Raw genomic sequence first — 21,250 nt, forward strand, 5'->3', positions numbered from 1 at the left:
TGGTTCAAATAGAATGAAAATTGAAGGAGGCGTAAACCTAAAGACAATACTAAGAAATCTCATACATGGGTTTAGGACTTTGTCTTGTATGAACGGGGTTTCAGGTTCTGGGTTTCACGTGGTTGGTCTTTTGGGTGCTGTTGGACGTTGGTTGCAAAATCTTGGTAATAATTGTTTTCTCAATGTAAATTTGCAGGTATGGTTACTTCGAGTATATGGGTTTCTCTTATTTTACTTAAATTTAGTAATTTGGTATTTCATGTTTTGCTACACTATGGACACCTAGGACAAAAAATGATGTAATTGAATGCAAATATTGAATTTTTTTTTTGTTAGAAAAAAAAAAATTGAAAAATTCAACATATATGAAAACCGGTTATCTGGTTAATAACCGGTTTAAAATAACCAGATAATCGGAGGTTGGTAAAAACCGCAACCGGTATGCCGGTTGCGGCTGCGGCTGCGGTTGCGGTTGCGATTATTGAAATATGAATAACCAGAAACCCTGATTGCGGTTGCGGTTACAAGCAAATAACTGCAACCGGTTGTACACCCCAACAGTTCACTCCATAACAAAACTAAATAGAACCTTTCCATCCTCATCTTCCCACTACTCTCTTCTCTGGCTCCCATATCACTCCTTTCCCTCGCCAACCCCTCCTCGACAACAAACCCTCTATCCTTCTTCTAAGCCCGCAATCAATCACCCTCCTCTTAACCATTATGCCTCTCTCCTTGAATCCTATATTGCCTGGAAATTGATCAACCCCAGGAAACAACTTCATGCCCACCTTTTCCACATGGGTCTCGGGTTTGGTATGTTTACAGCTACTAAACTTGTTCATCTTTATTGTGTCTGTGACTCTATAACTGATGCACACCTCTTGTTCGATAGAATTCCTAAAGACAATTTATTTCTGTGGAATGTTTTGATTCGCGGGTATGCGTGGAATGGTCCGTATGAATCTCAGGGCATGCTCTACACTTTCTGCCGTTGAAAAGGGGAGGAACATTTATGAACACGCGATACGGACTCGGTGGGAGACGGATGTGTTTGTGGGTGCGGATTTAGTTGACATGTATGCAAAGTGTGGTTGCGTGGAGAGTGCTCGACAAGTTTTTGACAAAATTGAAGTAATAGATGTTGTGTTATGGAATTCTATGCTTGCTGCTTATTCTCAAAATGGGCACTCGGATGAGTCGCTCGCTCTATGTTGTGAAATGGCATCTGCAGGTGTGAGACCCACAGAGGCGACTCTTGTGACTGTGATATCTGCTTTAGCTGACGTTGCAGCTCTTCTTCAAGGAACAGAGCTAATTTCAATGCATTAATTCTCACCATATATCTCAGATTCTTAACGATAGACTACACTTTTGCCCAAGAGTAATGAATATTACTAAATTCTTCAATGTAAAGTAATCCCTAGATACAACAACAAACAGAGGGGGAAAAGATACTCCTAGTCCTAGTGGCAGCCAATTCTCACCAGCTCATGAACCTACTCTGCGTTGCAGCAATTTCTTACAAGCTAGGAAACAGCAACTAAACATAACAAATCAAACCTCGTATGAATAAACTAGGAAAAAAAAAAAAAATCCACCAAGAGTTGTTTCAGTGGCTTTTCCAACAAAGCAGAAAGGTACATCTCCCCACGCTCTAGACCACGATCGAGCTTCCTCCCCACCACCCACTTCGCCTTCTTGAATCCAACGCTCTCTATCAGCGGCTGGTAGACCTCCTCCATCTGTACTGTTAGACAGAAGAAATGGTCGAGCCAAAACAAACCCCCAGGCCTAGGCACTCTGTAGATATCAAACATCATGAAGTGTAGCAACGTGGTCGGAATCCAGTTGCTCAGCACGTGCATGGAATGCACGATGTCCAATGTGTTGTCGAAGAACGGAAGCCTCTGGGAAATGCTAATGTACAGCGGCACAACACCTCTTGCGGCAATGAAGTTGTTGAATTGACCGTTCAAGTTCATGGAGGTCGTGGCGATGGTTATGTTCCTCGCCATCATTCTCACAGCAGAAGTAGCCACCCCACGGGCAAGGTCAGGCCTGATACGGATCATGCCGGCCTTCTTCATCGCCAATACTTCGTCGATGCTAAAGTTAATCTTGGGGGTGGCTTTCGGGCCACCCTCAGCCCTAGGGGCTTCCGCGAGCCACCAAAATAAATAAAATTTTTAATTAAAAATTAATATTTTAAGATGAAGTGGCGAAAATGTTGACGTAACATTAACAAAGGTTGCGAAAATGGACAGAAAACTCATAAAGGGACTGGTTTCAAATTCGTGAAAAACTAAAAGATTTAATGTTGAAAAAAAAAAAGTAAGGAATTTTTCAAAATATACGTGAAAACCCAGAGATTTATTTTATATTTACCCAAAAAAGAACAATCAAGCTAAAAGGAATGGAAAATAACACGCGTAGCGTACACTAGAATCAAATTGTAACTTTTAAAAATAACCTCCTTGTCTCTCGAGAAACCCTAACCGCCAGGGTTTTCTCTTTGTTTTTCCGGTTTGAGGGGGGAGGGGACTTGCCCCTCAACCCCCTGTTTGTTTTTTCGATTTGTTTCTGCTTTCAATCCTTATTGTTTCCGCCCGACACTGAGTCGTGGGCTGCTATTGTTTCTTCTCTCTCAATGTCGCTTTGTGAAACCAAGAGGTAAAAGGTAATTTTCTCCCATCCTTCTGAGGATTTGAAAGGTTGAGGGTTTCAATCTATTGGTGGGTTTATTTGGGTTAAGTGCCAGCGGCCACCTAGTGAAAGAAAAGTATTTTGGCTCAGTTCACAGGCTGATTGTTTTTAAGCCAGATCTATGATTTTCCGTCAATATTTGTATGTTACACGCCCATCGTCCCCCACCTTTATCGCACCCAGGCATGTTTTCTCTGGTTGTCCGTACAACGGAGCATGGTGTGCACGTGCAAACAAGCGCTCCTCACTCTCCGGTGTGTGTTGGCTTCATCATCTCCTCCGATTCGTAGTTGGCGGTTCTCAGGAGTTTTTGTGGTTGTTTTGATAATGGGCGATCTTCTGGTGCGGGTGCATGGTATACACACGCCATCACCGACGACTCTCTATGCTCATTTTAGCCAGCCAATGTTGTTTTATTATTATTCTAGTTTTTTAAGCTTGTGTTATGTTGTTATCCTTGTAGCCTGCCATGGTATATTTTAGATCTAAACTGGACTGTAATAATTGTTTTTATATCAGAATCTACACTCGCTTATCTCTTCTAATGGAACTCATGTGTAAAGAAAGGCTTATATTATTTGTCCATCTGCTTAGGTAATTGCTCCCCAAGTTAGGATTCAATCTTGAACTTTATTTTTAAGAGTTGTTCTACTCCTAATTACTGCTTCTCGCCCTGTAAGTCTCATATTATAATGAAAATTTCTCCTTGTTTCAAAAAAAAAAAAAAAAAAAAAAAAAAAAAAAAAAAGAATCAAATTGTACAAATATTTGTCTTCGTCCAAGCCAACCGCTTCCTTTGTTTTCCATCCCATATCCTTAGGCATTTTAAAAACAGAGTAGTTTTGTTACCTCGCCGACTTGTCGTCACGCTCCGTTCAAACGTCTCCCTCTTTTATTTCGACGCCAGTCCGTCCGTTTCGTCCCTGGCGGAGTTTTCGGGAGTGCCACACCAGGGTCGAACCACGTTCATTCTTAGGGCCGTAGCATTCATAATTTTACTTTCAATTTTTATTTATTTATTTATTTATTATCAGTCCACACCTCCTCATTTCTTCATTTTAAAACACAATTAAAAAGACTACAAATGTTTTTTTTTTTTTCTAATCATTCAAGTTCAAGCAAACGTAAACCGGTAAACGTGCGCGTAACGAAAAAAAAAAAAAAATCAAATTACCGTCCGATTTTCGCGGCAAGGCACCACCGTTATCATCCCCTGTCCATCTCTCTCTGATTCGTAATGGTCATTCTGTGATCGTTGGATCACAAAGCAAATGCATCAGTTCTGCTGCGTGGCGACAGTACCGGATCGCACCACCCAGGCCGGCACGACTCCGCCTCCGTCCTCATCCTTGTCGGACCTACTGAACATGCCATCCACGACGCCGTCGTTTCGATCGCTCTCCATCCCGAGCAGCAACCGTGAATCCCCTTCTATGCCATCCTCCAACCACAGCTTCCGCATCCCAAGCACCAGCAACAGCAACAACAACAACATTCTGATCCAGCGATCCAAATCCTCAGCATCAGAGTGGTTCAATCGGCAGCCGTCCGCTCGGGATGGCCAGGCCCTAATGGTGGATCAGCGTGAGGTCAAGATCAACGACATTGTAGGGAGTGGAATCTCGGGCGTTCTGCACAAGTGGGTCAACTACGGGCGGGGCTGGCGTCCCCGGTGGTTCGTCCTCCAAGACGGCGTTCTCTCCTATTACAAAATCCACGGCCCAAAGAAAATCACGCTCAGTCATGAAACGGAACGAGGATCCATGGTCATCGGCGGAGACTCCTTCCGTCGCCTCTCCCGCAAACCCCGGACGCAACCCCGCCTCCGTAAACCCGTGGGCGAACTCCACCTCAAGGTCGGTCGATCGTATTTTCAGGTTTTAATTTGTATGAATTATTTGGGATGTGATTGTTGGGTAAATGTGTGTGTAGGTTTGCTCGATTCGGGAGAGTAAGTCGGACGAGAGAAGGTTCTCGATGTACACGGGGACGAAGAAGAGAGTGCATCTGAGGGCGGAGAGTGGGGAGGACAGGGCGGCGTGGGTGGAGGCGCTGAGGGCGGTGAAGGAGATGTTCCCGCGGGTGTCGAATGCGGAGCTGATGGCGGAGAGTATGGTGGTTTCGACGGAGAGGTTGAGGCAGCGGCTCTTGGAGGAGGGGCTGAGCGAGGCCGCTATACAGGACTGCGAGAACATTATGAGGGCTGAGCTTTCCCAAATGCATAAACATCTTGTGGTCCTCAAGCAGAAGCAGCTGTTGCTCATTGACGCTTTGCGTCACTTGGAGGTACTATTATCCCCTATCACTTCTGTTTATTTGATCTTAGTTTTTCTGCCTTTTGACATTCTTATTAATATTATTTTCTTTTTCGTTTTTGGGTGTTAAAATTAATTTTGATTATAAATCATTTAGTGTACGATTTCTAAAGGGACTGGGTGGATTGTACCGCAAAATGACCAATGTCCATCTTTTCCTAGGGTTGGATATAATAATGTACTATATTTCTTTCTCGTAGAAGAGCATCTGAAGATTAACATTGTGGAAGATGTGTTGATGGGTCTAAAAATTCTGATTTAATTTGACATCTTCCCTTCTTGTTGATAGGTATGCGTATATTTCATTTTAGGGTTTTATTGAGATACGTACAGCTTGCCTTGGATATGCATTTTTCATGAACTCGTGTTACACTTTTGAACTTGATAGTTATATTACATGATCACATCTTACTTATGTGGTTGTGTTTCGGCTTTTTAATGGATTTCAGTGCTGGGTTCAAAAAGTTTTGTTATGTAATAAAGCAAGAGTTGGCAATTTCAAGACTGACCTCTAAGATTTCACTCTCAAACTTTGGGCTGTGTCTCACTTTGAGAAATTGATGATATTTGTCTGTAACTTTTAAAGATAAGCCAGGACTAGGAAGGAGGAGGGGGGTGGGGTTGGGTTGTTGATTGTGCGTATATTTGGGATTGTGTTTGTATGAAGCATGCTAAATTTATCGTACTGGAAGAGCACAGATTCTGGCTTTTAGTCTGGATTACTTTTACTAAAGAAGTACTTCATAACACTGAACAACTTGAATTGTTTCTATTTAAGGGTAACTGTCTTGAAATATGATAACAAATTTCTTGTATACTTGTTAAATTTGTAAGCTCGATTATTACTATCTTTAGCAAGATCGGGGGAGGTAGATGGAAAGTAGAAAATTGGAAATTACTGGTGTTGAGCTATGCTCAACCTTCTCGTAAGAGGATTGAAGTGGTTTGAGTATGATTTGATTCGTCTGGGACTTCAAGCTTTTTCTCTTCTTTTTCCCCCTTGGGGTAAAAGCAAGTTTCTTTGTCTTTTTTGGGATAGACCCCTTTATATAATTTTGGGCTTTTAAACATGTAAAGCAAGAAAGGAAAGAATATATGGTCATTTTGATATTATTGGACAAATATAAGATGATGATCAGCCGGAGGAGTAGAGACCCACAAAGTTATCCGCACTGTCAAACTTCAAATATTGAGAGATGGCTAACCGATCAGGTGTTTGTTTTCTTCATACAATGTTTTTAAAAATTTGTTTCCTTCTTTGGTAGGTAAATAATAAATACAACTCATGCATCTACATTCTTGAATTTATCTTCGAATCCATCCCTTATTTATGGAGAGAGTATTTGCCATTTAATTCAAAGATCATTGACAATATATTTTTATTTTTTTTGAAGAAAAATTTTTTTATCTTCGTAAAAATTATTTGCAGTCTTTATATATAGTGCATGGTTTTTTTTTTTTTTGTCCTTTTTTTCTGCACAGAAGCATCGGGGCGTACAACAGTAACTAATTCTAGAAGTTGGGATTAGAACAATCGGACTCTTTCAATCTAGCCCATGGTTCAGTGGCATCATGCGAGAAGGCTTTCATACTAGAATGTGGAATGAGGGGAAACCTTATTCTCTTGTTTTGGTTTGCTTGGGTTATTGAACATGCTTTATAGCATCTCAAGTGGGATCACTTCAAACGTTTCAATTGCATTATTTGTGTTCTCTGATGGAATTAGATGTACATTAATCCTTAATGTAAAAGTGGTAAAGGATTAAAGTAGCCACTCCACCTAGCTAGAATTAAGGCTGCGTTGAGTTAACTTGCAAAAGTATGTTGTAAGAGAAAAATAATACCTTGTCTGGGTCTTTTATCGAACCTTTTCCTCGAATAAACACACGGCAACCTGTAAAAGCTTCCACCCGCTTTAGTGAATTGCCTCTAGGGCCCAGCAGCCAGCCAACAAAGTTGAACTGCAACATGTAGAAGTTTACAACCAGTAAAGTATGAAGATACACCTCTATAGTTCGGCAAAGGATAGAGGTGTATCTTCTTTACAATGAAAAATTTTGTTTCTTTAAAAGTAAGTATATTCACTAATTAAACATCTACATCAACTAGATTTTTTAAATGCATTTTTTCTTTCCAAAGGAAATATAACAATCTGAGTCCTTATCTTGATTTTGTCAATGGGCTTATAGTTATAAAAATTTATGTGTTAACATCAAACTTATTAAAGTTAACATCCTTGGCAGTTCTTGCTTACCTTCGCAATAAAATGCTTGACACAGTAAGCCTTTTCCTCTCCCTTGGAAATTGACTTTTATCCTTTATTTTATTTCTACTTTTTCTTGTTCATTCTTTTAACATATATTTTTTAAACTTTATTTTCTGAGTTTATCATGTTCTACCTGTTAGAGCACTCCCAACAGCTTCCTTTAGATTTTCCTTAAATATAGGAATCCAAGCGACTTTTTGCTAATTTTGGAAGCATTTCTGGATTTTCTTTTTAGTGAGAGAGCGAGAGAGGAGAGACATTTGAAGGTCAAGGTATGGTAGGTTGCTGATTCTTAGGAGCATTTCTGAGCTTAGAGAGAGAGAGAGGTTTGGAGATGAAGCTATATTGGCTTGCTTTCTGCGTTAAAAGGGACAACTTCTGAGTTATTGAGTCGTAAAGTTTGGTTCTTGAAGCTGTTCAGCTTCCTTTCTTTGATGCCTAATTCAGAAATGGCGATTTGAGGCGTGCGTTGGGTTATTTTGTGGAAGAAGAAGGCGGTGTGGGTGCAGCACTTGGCGGCCATTGACAGTCATCGAGGAGGACCTTTTTCTCAGCTGTAACAAGGGAGCCAAGCTATAGTCAGAACCAACCAACAGGCTTGAATCAGAAATTGAATGAAGAGAGAAGCGTTTTTGTTGATTAAAATAATGAATGGGGTATCTACAGTGCTACCCAAGATCTTGGGTAGCACCGCAGCTCAAGGTTAGTTTAGGGAACACTTGGAGAATTTCCTGCAAGTGAGTTTTTGGGGTTTTCCCTAGATTTAGGGAAGAGAATGGGGGTTTAGGGAAGTTGGAGGGAGTGCTCTTATACCTGGAATTCTTTTCTGGAATTAGCAATCCCTTGTTTATTGTAATTGTCACTTGACTTTGTGAGTTATCTTTGATTTTGATATTTGGTCACTGGTATGCTAAAGTTTCTTCTACCTATTGCTTCTTCTAGACAGAAAAGGTTGACTTGGAGAACACACTTGTTGATGAGAGCCAAAGGCAAGCAACAGAGGAAGGAACTTCCTTTAGTTCAAGGCTAGACAAATACAGTGGTATGATGTAAAATATTTTATTTTATATTTTATTTTATTTTTTACCTTTTACTTGGTTAATATGAACTCATGCTGGTAGAATTTGCAGTAAAATATATACAGATCATTCTTTAGAACCAGTTATATGTCTATGTGTGTGTGTGTGTGTGTGTGTGTGTGTGTGTATATATTTATGTATGTAGGTGATGCGAACCCACTAATAACAAAACATAGAAAATGATAAATCGGCTACTTCAAGAAAGCCGTGGTCTCCAATGGCTACTTCGAGGGAGCCTTGACCTCCAAAACACATAAAACTGAATTCTAAAATAATAATCAACTCCTACTTTTCTTATTGATAGCTCCCCTTTAAATAGAGAAACAATATATTATGGTTTACATAATAGACTAATTAGGTCTTGACTTCTAAGACTATGACAAATCTAATAAGGAAGGAATCTAACTCTTTATTGGACTATAAAATCTACGGAGATATACTTCTTATTGGACTCTAGCACGACATGAGAAATATCAAAGATTAGGTAAAGGGGGACCTATCTTTTTTATCCATTGAGGCGGAGGAGAGCATTTGGTTAGAAAGAGCTTTTGAGGAGAAGGAGGTGTGGGAGGTAATCAGGGATATGAATGGTGACAAGGCGCCGGGTCCTGACGGTTTCACGGCGGCTTTCTTTCAGAAGTGCTGGGATTTTTTAAAAACTGACATTATGGATGTTTTTGCAGAATTTCATTCTCGAGGAAAGTTTGAAAAGAGCTTGAATGCTACTTTTGTCTCTTTGATTCCTAAGAAGACTGGTGCCATGGATGTCAGAGATTTTCGCCCTATTAGTTTGGTAGGGGGGGTTTACAAGATTATCTCAAAGGTCCTTGCCAACAGATTTAAGTCCGTTGTGGGCAAGATTATCTCCAACATTCAGAATGCGTTTATCGGAGGTCGACAAATTTTAGACTCTGTGCTTATTGCAAATGAATGTGTGGATAGTCATATTCGATCGGGGGAACCTGGACTCTTGTGTAAGCTAGATTTGGAGAAGGCTTATGATCATGTGAATTGGGATTTCTTGCTATATTTGCTTCAAAGATGTGGTTTGGGGGAAAAATGGAGGGATTGGATACGTTTTTGTATTTCAACGGTGAGATTCTCCATTCTTGTTAATGGAACCCCTTCGGGTTTCTTTAATAGCTCTCGGGGATTGCGTCAAGGAGATCCTCTTTCTCCGTTGTTTGTGGTGGTTATGGAGGCGTTGAGTCGGATGTTGACTGCCGCATTGGACCAGGGTAACTTGACAGGGTTCTCAGTGGGTTCCAGTGATCCAGAGGCACTAGTTATGAACCACCTGCTGTTCGCTGATGATACTTTGATCTTTTGTGGTGCCCAAGAAGAACAAATTCGCCACCTGAGATGTATCTTCTTAGGATTCGAGGCAGCTTCTGGGTTGAGAATTAATCTAGGAAAATCAGAAATTGTCCCAATTGGTGGGGTAGAGGAGGTTGAAAGGTTGGCCAATCTTCTTGGATGTAGGGTTGCCTCTATGCCTATGACTTACTTGGGTTTGCCGTTGGGTGCTTCTTACAAGTCCAATTCTATTTGGAATGGTGTTATTGAAAAAATGGAAAGGAGGTTGGCGGGTTGGAAGCGGATGTACTTGTCGAAGGGTGCCCGGTTGACTCTTATCAAAAGTTCGCTCTCCAACATTCCAACTTATTACCTATCTTTGTTTCCTATGCCAGTGAGGGTGGCTAATCGTCTTGATAAAATCCAAAAGGATTTTCTTTGGGGAGGCATTGGTGATGAGAAAAAGTTCCATCTAGTGAGTTGGAAGAAGATTTGTACACCTTTATACGCAGGTGGGTTGGGAGTTCACAATCTCATCCAGTTCAATCGAGCGCTCTTGGGTAAATGGTTATGGAGATATGGTAGGGAGAGAGAGGCTTTATGGCGTTTGGTTATTGATGCCAAATTTCAAAGTCTTAAGGGCGGGTGGTGCTCGAAAGAGGTCTTGGGTTCCTTTGGAGTGGGTGTATGGAAACATATTAGGAGGGGGTGGGAGGATTTCCGCAATTTTGTTCGTTTTGAAGTGGGGAGTGGAGCTAATATTAGTTTTTGGCATGACCAGTGGTGTGGGGATAGTTCCTTGAAGCAATGCTTTCCAGCTCTCTTTTGTATTGTAAGGAACAAAGACGCGATGGTGGCGGATAATTTGGTGGTCCTTAATGGTGTAGTTCAGTGGAATGTTCTTTTCACAAGACATATCCAGGATTGGGAGATGGATATGGTTCTCTCTTTCTTCGACCGATTATATTCTACTTCGATTCGTCATGGTGAGGGTGACAGATTAGTGTGGAATCCCTCTAAAAAAGGTTTATTTGAGGTGAGTTCCTTCTATGTAGAGCTCTGTAGGGAAGATGGCCCTTCTCTTCCTTCTTTTCCTTGGAAAAATATTTGGCGTGTTAAGGCTCCAACTAGAGTGGCTTTCTTCGTATGGTCAGCAGCTTTGGGCAAAATTTTGACTCATGATAACTTGCGTAAGAGGAATGTTATAGTAATGGAGTGGTGTTGTCTTTGCAAGAAAAGTGGGGAGTCTATTGGTCACTTGTTGCTTCATTGTGAGGTAGCTCGGGCCCTGTGGAGCTACGTTCTTAATTTATTTGGGGTTGAGTGGGTTATGCCACATTCGGTATTGGAGTTATTGATTAGTTGGGGTGCAGCTATTGGGAGTCGGAATGCGAAAGAGGTTTGGCGGTTAGCTCCTCTATGCTTGTTGTGGTGTATTTGGAGGGAGCGGAATGCTCGTTTGTTTGAAGATGTAGAGACACCTATGGTGGAGCTAACGAAGCGGTTGCTCAACACTTTATACTCTTGGATAGCGCCATATCGTAGTTTGAGTGTCTTTACTTTTGTAGACTTCTTAAATTTACTTTCTGTTCGACCCGCTTAAGGGCTCTCTTGTATACTTCCCGTGTATAAGGGTTGCGCCCCTTAGCGCTTTTCAATAAATTGCTATTACCTATCAAAAAAAAAAAATTCTAAAACTACACTACTAGACAATGAAAATCAAATAACAATAATAAATACTAAAAAGAAATATCACAGTAAACAAAGTCCCAACTTTATCCTAGTGCATGTCAGAGACCTTTCTTCTTGTTATTGGGATCACGTGATTTTCTTTCCCCATCAATATTTTTTTTTTTCTCTCGAACCAAAGCCAAACAAAGGCTCTCTTCTTTATCTCTCTTGCACCACAGTAAACACAAGTGATTCCCAGAGGCGTGGAGGCGCGGCGTGGGTTGATGACGGCGCGTTTGAAAGATTGGGTCTTGTGCTTTTTAAATTTGCGGCTGGGGTGAGCTGATCTACGGCCGATCAACGGTGGTTTGGTGGGACGCTGGGGCGGATGGATTTTTGTTACTTCAACAGCTCTTTCTTCCTCTTTTTTGTGACAGTGGCAACCGGTGGGGTAGGTGTTATGGGCAAGGATTGACTTGCTGAAGAGAGGCGTGGTGGAGACAAACTTTTAATTTTTTTCATATGCTCCACCATCATTTTGGTGAATTTTTCATTCCACTCGATGAATTTTGACCGCATCTTTTTTAGCCTTGTTTGTTGCTCTGCACTCAAGAAAATTTGGAAAAACATGGTAATGGGCATGGATCGGTGATTGTTGTAGAAACAATCAACCTTGCTCTGATACCACTTGATGCAAACCCACTAGTAACAAAACATAGGAAATGATAAATTGGCTATTTCGAGAGAGCCATGATCTCCAATTGCTACTTCGAGGGAGCCTTGACCTCCAAAACACAAAAAACTATATTCTAAAATAATAATCAACTCCTACTTTTTTTATTGATAGCTCCCCTTGAAATAGAGAAATAATATATTGCGGTTTACATAATAGACTAATTAGGTCTTGACTTCTAAGACTATGACAAATCTAATGAGGAAGGAATCTAACTCTTTATTGGACTATAAAATCTACGGAGATATGGACTGTAGCACGACATGGGAAATATCACATAATTATGATCATATCAGTAGGGGCTCTCGAATTAATAATTCTTTTTTTGGACTATCTGTCAATTAACGTATTCTGCAATGTGTCCCAAATGTTGTGGCCAGCAGCATATTCCTGATATAGTACAGTAACAGAAATTGAACAAGTCTGTAGGGCTCGATTTCCAATACAGTATCTTATTGATTAACTTGCATTTTTGTATGAGTAATTCTAGCAGCATGCTCTGGTCAGTAACTTTTCATCCTTCATTTTAACTTTGGAGTCTACAACAAGGCATGCTTTCGAGGAAGCCTTTCATATGCTTTGTGGAATCCTTTCAAATTGTCTTGTCCGTATATACATTTGATTCACATCTATTTGTATCATAACACAACATTTTGAGGCCTTTTTTATGTATTGTTATGCTATATTAATCTAGTTCTTGCGTTGATTTTGAAAGGTCTTGAGTTGCTTTTATAAACTGATGATCCAGCATTTCTCGTTTCTGAATATTTGTAGAAGGGAAACCAGCATAGACTTAAGGATAGGCATTTTTGTTTTCGTTTCTGTATGCTATATTTGCCCTTCCCATATGCTTTTGTCCTTAAAGCCAAATAACTGACAGCAAATTTTTGTGAAATATATTTCAGAGGGAAGTGCAAGTGATTCCTACGATGACAACGACAGACATGAGGGAGAGGAAGAAACTGATGATGATGACAATGCATTTTTTGATACTCAAGATTTTCTTTCATCAAGTTCTTTCAAAAGTAATGGGTCTGATTTTCAGAAATCACCACTTGATTCTGATGATGAAGAAGAGGGTCTTGACTCTGAAAATGGTGTTGGTTTCCGCATTAGATCCGTTGGATCTAACCATCCTTGTGTTAGGCGCCGTAAGAAATTGCCTGAACCAGTTGAAAAAGAGAAGGGAGTTAGTCTTTGGTCAATGATCAAAGAGAATATTGGAAAGGATCTCACCAAAGTGTGTCTTCCAGTTTATTTTAATGAGCCCCTGTCTTCTTTACAAAAATGTTTTGAAGATATGGAATACTCATTCCTTCTAGATCAAGCGTATGAATGGGGTAAAACGGTAACGCTTTACTTAAGATCTGATGGTGTTTCCTTTCACTTCCTTAAAGTTGGTTGGTTGCAAACAACTTCATGTGTTCTATATTCATATCCGTATTGGTTGGTATATTTTTTTGTTTATCATTTATTGAGTCATTTTCAGAGGACCATCATGTTACTATTGTCTGCTCTGTTGGGCCTTATTTGTCTGAGCCATTAGCAGTTACCAGATATCCTTACTGAATGGGGATTGCAATTTGCTTCTATATATGTTTCATTGTGGACATCATACAGCCTCTGCAGTGTGTCAGAAGGATGTATTCCTTAAATTGACTTATATTCTGATCATTTGAATTTTTTTGAAAGTACATTAAATTTCCAACTTTCCATTGCAAAGTCTCTTTCTTGCCACAATGTCTGGTTTTTAAAGATGCATTAATTAATTGTTCTTAAGCCTTTTAAGATCATTAGATAATAGTGTTAAAAGATACTTCAATAGTTGCAATTAGGACTGTCACCAATAATTAACGCTCTATACCATAGTTGCATGTGAGATAATATCACAGAAAAACAAACATTGTGATGGGATCCTGAATGGTTCTCATGGTTATTATTACTGTTGCACCAAATGGAAGTAAATTGGTCAATATCTGTACCTTCCACATTTTAGAATGTATAATGTCTAAGACGTGATGTGTTTGTTCACTTAATTAATCCACAGAATAAGAAACAATCTTGAAGATGCAAGCTTTTCTGTTCTATCAATTCTAACAGTTTAACCTTGTTTTAATTCTCGCTATTTTTTTTTTTTTTTTTTTTTTTTTTGAGTAAGTTCTCACTATTAGGTGTGTTCATGAACGAGCGAAAAAAAAAAAAATAGAGAGAGATTATAGCAAGCCTTGTAGCCTTCGAGTTATGGTTTTTGGGTTTTTTACTTTGTGCCCAATTACTTATTACTTATGTCATAGTAATGCCTCTGTAATTATTTAATATACCTTAAGTTCTTTTGTATTGTCTTATATATTATACCCATTTCCTTAAGTGGTAATTTTCTACCCAGCCAAAAAAAAAAATTGGTATTGTTGTTTACTACGTTTAGCTGTCTGGGATGTCATCTGGTCTCCAGAGTGTTTCTGTAACTATGGCTGCGTGTCTGTGTCTGTGTATATATGTGTGTATTCATTAATAATATATGCTGCACATATTAAACTATTTTCCCATTTCCTTTTGAGTTTGGATTTCAAAGTTGATTACTAAGTGCAATGGATAGCCTCATTTCTTCTGATATATATATATATATAGGTATGTTTGTATTATGTGTTTGTGTATATATGCATGTATATTCCTGGATCTTGCATGGAGTTTGTTTCTACAGACTTGACAATGGGAGTTAACTCTCTGGAAATTCTTGATTTCCCGAGTCCCATTGAAGGCGGTATTTGATATCAAGTCTTTGGTGTGATGCTGACTTTACCAACTGAAACCAGCTGTCTCCTTTATGGAAAATTGAATAATATCTTCATTTTACTATGACGAACAATATAGCAGTAGGGAAAAAGAAAGTAGTCCTCCTTTATATTATACTAGAAAAGCCAGAAGACTTCCTTTGTGCTGGATTCTTTTCATTGCTGGTGCTAGCTATTCAGTTGCCATAGACAAACTGTGGGAGTATTTGGAAGTATGTAAAAGCTTGCTTTTGAACAAGTTGATTTTGATTTAGAGTCTCGGAGGTGAGTGGTTTGAGTTTATTCAGTACTTCAAATTTAGCAAGGGTGTTAGCTTGCTTTTTTTCGCTAATATCTTGTTTTAAGGGTCCAAATTTATTTATTTTTACTGATGCGTAGCCCTTAAGTAATCATGAGCACACTAGAATGTCATGCTTTTGAACAGTTTAACTATTTGGAATTACCCCAAGGGATTCAAACATGGACTTACTAATCGCAACATTTTCAATTTGGAAACTAGAGGTGGTAAATGGCATCCAATTCCTGTTTTAATCTTTGACAGACTTTCTTGGTGCCCTTCCTGCCGAAATGTAAGGAATGCCTCCTTGTTTAGGTACATGTCCTGGGAGGGAGGTGCAGCAAAAAGGACTGACGTTTTGTTTAGCCCTCAACACACTAATTGTAGTGATCTCTTTCTTTTTCTTTTTTTCTTTTTTTTTTTCTATTTTTTTTCTTTTTTTTTCTTTTTTTTTTTTTTATAGAATCCATTAGTTACTGATTCAGTTCTTATGTATTTTGAAATGTGTAATGTTTGTTGATATGCATTAAGAACCATGCTAGGATGTTGCCAAATCAAACTAGGCTCTACGATACAAAGTGAAGTTGATTTCTCAACTATATTTACATGAAGGGGGTTTGCAACTTTGATTTTGATTATCCTTTTTCTTTTTCCTTTTTTAATTTGGCTTTTATGATATGACACTCAATGTTCTGGTATATCAATTCTCTAGTAAAGATGTATTAGTTGAAATGTGATCATTGAAATGCTTGGATATGCATATTTATCAGCGGAGTCACTTTGTTGTGTTCATTAACTTTTACCTTTATTGTTTTATACAACCCTGTGATGCCCTTGTTGCAGCTAGTTTACTGTATTTGGTTTGTCTTGGGTATATTTAAAGTTTTCGTAGTTATCTATTATCCTTTGAAGAACTCTTTTAACGCCCTTGGTAAAAATTTGTAGGGTAATAGCCTTATGAGGATTCTAAATGTAGCAGCATTTGCGGTATCAGGGTATGCTTCTACGGATGGAAGATCTTGCAAGCCATTTAATCCACTATTGGGTGAGACATACGAAGCAGATTATCCAGACAAAGGCCTTCGTTTTATCTCTGAGAAGGTATTACTCCACTGTTAGTAGGCTTTGTAAGAAATTCGTTTCTTGATGCTCAATATATATTATTTTTATAGTTTTTCTATACAAACTTTTGTATACTTAACATAAAACCAACAAGACATTTTAGATGATCATAAAGATCAACTGCAAAAGTCCATTGATTTGGGTCCAATGAAATTAGAAATTGCATGAGGAATTGATTTTTAAGTTTTAGCTTATTTTGTTTTCGGTTCAATATTTGAGGCATATATGAGCAAATTTTGATTGTAATGTTTGAGATTACATGTAGTCAATGAGTTTTAACAGTCCTTATTGATTGTGGGCTAGCATAGCATGCACATTTATTTCTGTTATAATTATACAAGTCAGATACCTAGAGTTCCCCCAGCCCACGAAAAAAAAAAAAAAAAGGAAAAGTAAAAAGGAGTTGAATTGTACCTTTATTGTGGTTTCTCTTGCCAACAAACAATATTGTTTTTCCTTTTTTCTTTTTTCTTTTTTTCCATTTCTGTAGCCTCTTTTTTACTAATAAAAAAGATACTATGCATTGTAACACTGTAGATGTCATATCAACTTCTTGACCATGTATGAATTAGTTGCTAGTGTCATGAAATTGGTTTAGCATTTTTGTGGGTGGATATTATTTTAAACTCATATCTTACATAATAGGTGTATCTCATTTGCTACCTTTATCTTATACTTTGGTCTGAATGCTATTTATGTTATTACTTTCTTTTGTGTGTGATCAATATGTATTAGTGATTTTGATAATTAGAAACAAGTATTTATGCTGTTCATCTTGAGACAGGTCAGTCATCACCCCACGATTGTTGCATGCTATTGTGAGGGGCGGGGCTGGAGATTTTCAGGAGACAGCAATTTAAAAAGTAAGTTTTGGGGTCGTACGATTCAACTTGATCCTGTTGGCGTTTTGACTTTGGAGTTTGATGATGGAGAAGTTTTTCAGTGGAGCAAGGTATGTTTTTGACATTAGATTGCACTTTCCGATTTCTGTAAGGTGCCTGATGATTAGCTAACACTCTACTATCAGGTAACAACATCCATTTACAACCTCATTATAGGAAAACTCTACTGCGACCACTATGGTACGATGCGCATAGAGGGAAATCGTGACTACTCGTGTAAGCTAAGATTCAAGGAGCAATCAATCATCGATAGAAATCCTCACCAGGTGCGTCTCTCTCTCTCTCTCTCTCTCTCTCTCTCTCTACATGTGTGTGTCTGTATGTTATTAATTTATAACATTTGTTTCTCATATTTTGGATTTTTTTTTTTTTGGAAGGATTAGAAGTAAGTAATAAAATGGTGGAAAGGGGGCCTAGCACCCAGGAAGCATATAAGCAACAAAAACAAGAAGTAAAAGAGAACGCAAAAGGTAAGGAATAAAAAGAATAAATGAAATTGACTATAAATGATTCAAGAGATCGAAAATTATGCAATGCAGATCCTAACCAGCTCTCTCGAGGCAACCTTGACTAATATTTAGAGCGGAGACAAGAATATCATAGCCATTATAGAGGCTAGATAATTTTGTACAACACCCACATGCATTGACCTAAACATAGATCCTGGAGGAAATAATAAGCCCCAAGGCAGGTCTTTGCAGTAAGCAACCATAACGTGCAAAAGATCATGTATATTACAGATGTAATGAAGCCACGATCAAATGCAAAGAGAATGCCTAAACTTGTTTTCATAAAACCATTTTAAAATAAAATAAAAAATAAAAATTAAGAGTAGGTTCCATCGATAACATCTACTTACACATCATTTATTGATCTTGTTCTAACAGATATAGAGTTTTGTCATGATTTCATTGCAGGTGCAAGGTTCTGTCCAAGATAAGAATGGTAAAACAATGGCAACTATGATTGGGAAATGGGATGAGGGAATGCGTTATGTAACAGGCGATGGTTCTAGGAAAGAGAAAAGATCAAATTCATTGTTGGAGACCCCCCATTTGCTATGGAAGCGGAGCAAGCCATCCAAATATCCGACCAGATATGATCTAACGCGCTTTGCCATTACGATGAATGAGCTTACGCCTGGACTTAAGGTTACTGCCTTTTCTTTTTCCCCCAATTTCCCCATTTGTTAAGGTTAAGAACAAATTCTAGCATTGTCACTGCTGATATTAAATTTAATAAACAGGAGAAGCTGCCACCAACAGATTCAAGACTCAGGCCTGATCAGAGGTGTTTAGAGAATGGGGAGTATGAAATGGCCAATTCAGAGAAGTTGCGGCTAGAACAGAAACAGCGACAAGTACAGTCCACGCACGCCTTAATTAAATACTACTTCTATTCTCTTCTTTCTTCCCCATACCTTGGAAAATGGATGGCAATAATGGAAATCCTGTCAATATGACTTTGCAGGCAAGGCAGATGCAAGAGAGTGGGTGGAAGCCAAGATGGTTTGCTAAGGACAAAAGTAGCCATACATACCGCTATATTGGTGGTTACTGGGAGGCGAGGGAAAAGCATAACTGGGAAGGATGCCCTAACATTTTTGGACACCTACTCCCAACTGATCCAAACTTCGAGTAACAACCCCCACCACAAAAAAAGAAGAAGAAGAAAAAAAACACATTTTTCCCTCTCCCTGATTATTTCTTTTACCGTTCCGTCTCTTCTTTCTTTATAGAAGGCTTTGAAAAAAAAAAAAAAAAAAATTGTTTATTTCTTCAAATATACTGGAAGATGAGCTTCCCTGCTTGCCATTCCGAGCAGTTCAAGAGGGGCACAGAAAATGCGTAAAACAAGATTGAGGATGGTCTTATGGCTTAGTATATAAAAGACATCAATCCCATCCTGGTGGAAGGCTCTCCCCCGACTTGCCATCTCCAAGTTTTGAACATGTGGCTGCTAGCTAGCCCGTTCCTTCCAGAGGTACATGCAATAGATATCCTACTTGAGTTGATGTTCATGATAAGAAACGAGAATATATTTTTAACAAATATAACATGTTACTGATAATGTAAACATACTCAAATATCTTCCTCACTCCATTAGTGAAAGCAATAAATGATGTAATGAAGTATCAGAAGCCAATTAAAGCAAGGGAATATTGTTGGTTATCGTGATTTCAATTCTAACAAGCTTAGTGCCAGTACCATTATATTCTAATGAATGTTATATACCACAATGAGTCAAAAATTCAGCATTGTGGGGATAAAAATGTAATCTTTATCATTATTCTATACTGAATGCACTTAAAACACATTTGTGTACATTTTGAACTATTTATCACTACGCCCATCTACAACTATTTATCACTCAACATGCATGGGACTATTGGTGTACATGCGAATGCGGTTATTTGCAGTATTCATAACCGCATACTTTTAGATGTCTACATCATGTTTTTACTAACCACATCCATACGGTTATTATCCGTTATTTGCATAATAGGTAATGGGTTTATTTTTGTCTTTTGGGTTTTTTTTGTGGTTCTATTAAAACCTATTTTAAACGATTTTTAAAATAATTTAGGCCAATTTTTAGTGTTTTGGGCTTATTTAAATTTTTTTTAAGCCTAGCTAATCTTTTGAAAATATATTGATTTCACATTGGTTTTGCTTTTTTGCCAAAGTTCTACACGAGATAGCAATGTTGTTAATCAAATTAATACAAACATAATTTATACCTAATCTAAAACGATGTCATTTTAGTGAATTTATTAAATATAAAATATATATTATATACGAAGGGTATGCGGATGCGATAATAACCGCATCTGAATACCTTAAAATTTCTATTCACATCCGCATACGTAAAAAATGGTTTTTGCTAACCGCACGTGCGGATAGCGGATGCAAATGGTTAATATATGTCCGCATGTACATTCCTACATGAGACATGCCATAGTTTGTTTCAAACTTTAGTTTGCCCTTGTTTCCAAGAAGTAGAGGGATACCATCTTGACTATATGGATTGGGTGTTCATTTTCTTGCTAGCAAATTGTCTAGGATGAAAATAGCTTTAATGGGATGGACTTGAGACTAAGTATCTTTTGGAGGCACAACCTAAAAAATTTCATGCTACGATAAGATGGTTGATTCTAATCCTGTTGTTGAACAATTCAATGAAATCTTTAGATTAATTAACCAATATAACATGAAAATGAATGAGGAAATGATTGTCTTGTCTATTATTGATAAACTTCCTCAATCCTCGAAAGAACAAAGAACTTTTTTGAAATATAACAAGAAGGAAATGGCTCTTGAACAATTAGGCCAACAATTTCAAGTTAAAGAAGAACTGAACTAAAGGCTAAAAGAAAGTGAATAGTGTTGAGCGTTGATGTTTTTATCTCAGTCCATGTGGTACAATCTCATTCAATGGAAGAGGCCGATTCAAATTGGACCATGATTTTAGGCCAAAGTTTCACTAAAAAGAGCTCACAACATTTCCATCAACGATCCACATATTTATTAGGCTTATGACCCATACCATATTTTTTTTGAGCTTATGGCCCATACATATTTTATTAGGCTTTTGACCCGAAATTCTTCACATGCCAATCAGGCTCATAACCCATAAAGGAATGGGTCTCAAGTCAGGCTTCCGGCCATGATTCATCTTCTCCACACAGGCTAGTCCAACAACCTCAAGAGGTTCAAGTATTCTTCAATCAACAACCACCCAATCATGGCCTAGCTATAAAGCCTCCAACTTAATGAACTAATAATTAACCAGGGATGCTATTATCATCCCTCTTTAGCGAGTTTTGCAATGGAAAAACTTAGGTATCATCACCTAGCAATTCTACTAATAAGTAAGTCTCATCATAAGTTAATCTTAAATATAGATCTTACGTCATAGTAAATTCAGTCATAACTTAAGCACAACATTGTTTTTTTTTTTTTTTTTTTGAAGAGAAGTACAACATTGTTAAATACAAAGATAGTCTCACATAGCTCTCGACAATATAAAACTAGGTAAGGAGGCCTCGGGTTCCCCTTCATCATGGTCTAAGCATAGCTTAGCTATAAAAC

At 38.3% G+C, this 21,250-nt stretch overlaps 2 protein-coding genes across 3 annotated transcripts; one reads left to right on the forward strand and one right to left on the reverse strand.

The window, feature by feature from the left end:
• Positions 1–1,366: 1,366 nt before the first annotated feature.
• On the reverse strand, positions 1,367–2,090 carry LOC133856707 (probable methyltransferase At1g29790). The gene is made up of 2 exons (XM_062291762.1): positions 1,602–2,090; positions 1,367–1,423 (listed from the first exon to the last, which is right to left on the reverse strand). The coding sequence occupies exons 1-2, from the start codon at positions 2,088–2,090 to the stop codon at positions 1,367–1,369; spliced, it is 546 nt and encodes a 181-aa protein (XP_062147746.1).
• Positions 2,091–3,637: 1,547 nt separating this feature from the next.
• On the forward strand, positions 3,638–19,330 carry LOC133857129 (oxysterol-binding protein-related protein 1C-like). 2 transcript variants are annotated; one of them, XM_062292262.1, is made up of 10 exons: positions 3,638–4,562; positions 4,639–4,992; positions 8,230–8,329; positions 12,972–13,406; positions 16,130–16,236; positions 17,042–17,209; positions 17,285–17,425; positions 18,077–18,310; positions 18,406–18,519; positions 18,630–19,330. In XM_062292262.1, exons 1-10 carry the CDS (start codon positions 3,978–3,980, stop codon positions 18,798–18,800), a joined length of 2,409 nt encoding a protein of 802 aa, XP_062148246.1. In that variant the 5' UTR covers positions 3,638–3,977; the 3' UTR covers positions 18,801–19,330. The 2 variants fall into 2 exon arrangements, with proteins under 2 accessions (XP_062148246.1, XP_062148245.1); XM_062292261.1 differs by having other exon boundaries at positions 3,641–4,562; positions 12,972–13,414; positions 16,081–16,236.
• The last annotated feature ends 1,920 nt before the right edge of the window (positions 19,331–21,250 follow it).

This window comes from Alnus glutinosa, chromosome 14, assembly GCF_958979055.1.
Source record: "Alnus glutinosa chromosome 14, dhAlnGlut1.1, whole genome shotgun sequence".
Taxonomy (NCBI): Eukaryota; Viridiplantae; Streptophyta; class Magnoliopsida; order Fagales; family Betulaceae; genus Alnus; species Alnus glutinosa.

What these genes read in the sequence shown, in the direction of transcription:
- LOC133856707 (XM_062291762.1), bottom strand. Translation starts at nt 2,090, where the DNA reads ATGAAGAAGGCCGGCATGATCCGTATCAGGCCTGACCTTGCCCGTGGG. An exon ending in AGCCACTGAAACAACTCTTG is followed by an intron (nt 1,424 to 1,601) that starts GTGGATTTTTTT and finishes TGTTGTATCTAG; the next exon opens with GGATTACTTTACATTGAAGA.
- LOC133857129 (XM_062292261.1), top strand. Translation starts at nt 3,978, where the DNA reads ATGCATCAGTTCTGCTGCGTGGCGACAGTACCGGATCGCACCACCCAG. An exon ending in ACGCTTTGCGTCACTTGGAG is followed by an intron (nt 4,993 to 8,229) that starts GTACTATTATCC and finishes TGCTTCTTCTAG; the next exon opens with ACAGAAAAGGTTGACTTGGA. An exon ending in AGCTTACGCCTGGACTTAAG is followed by an intron (nt 18,311 to 18,405) that starts GTTACTGCCTTT and finishes TTTAATAAACAG; the next exon opens with GAGAAGCTGCCACCAACAGA.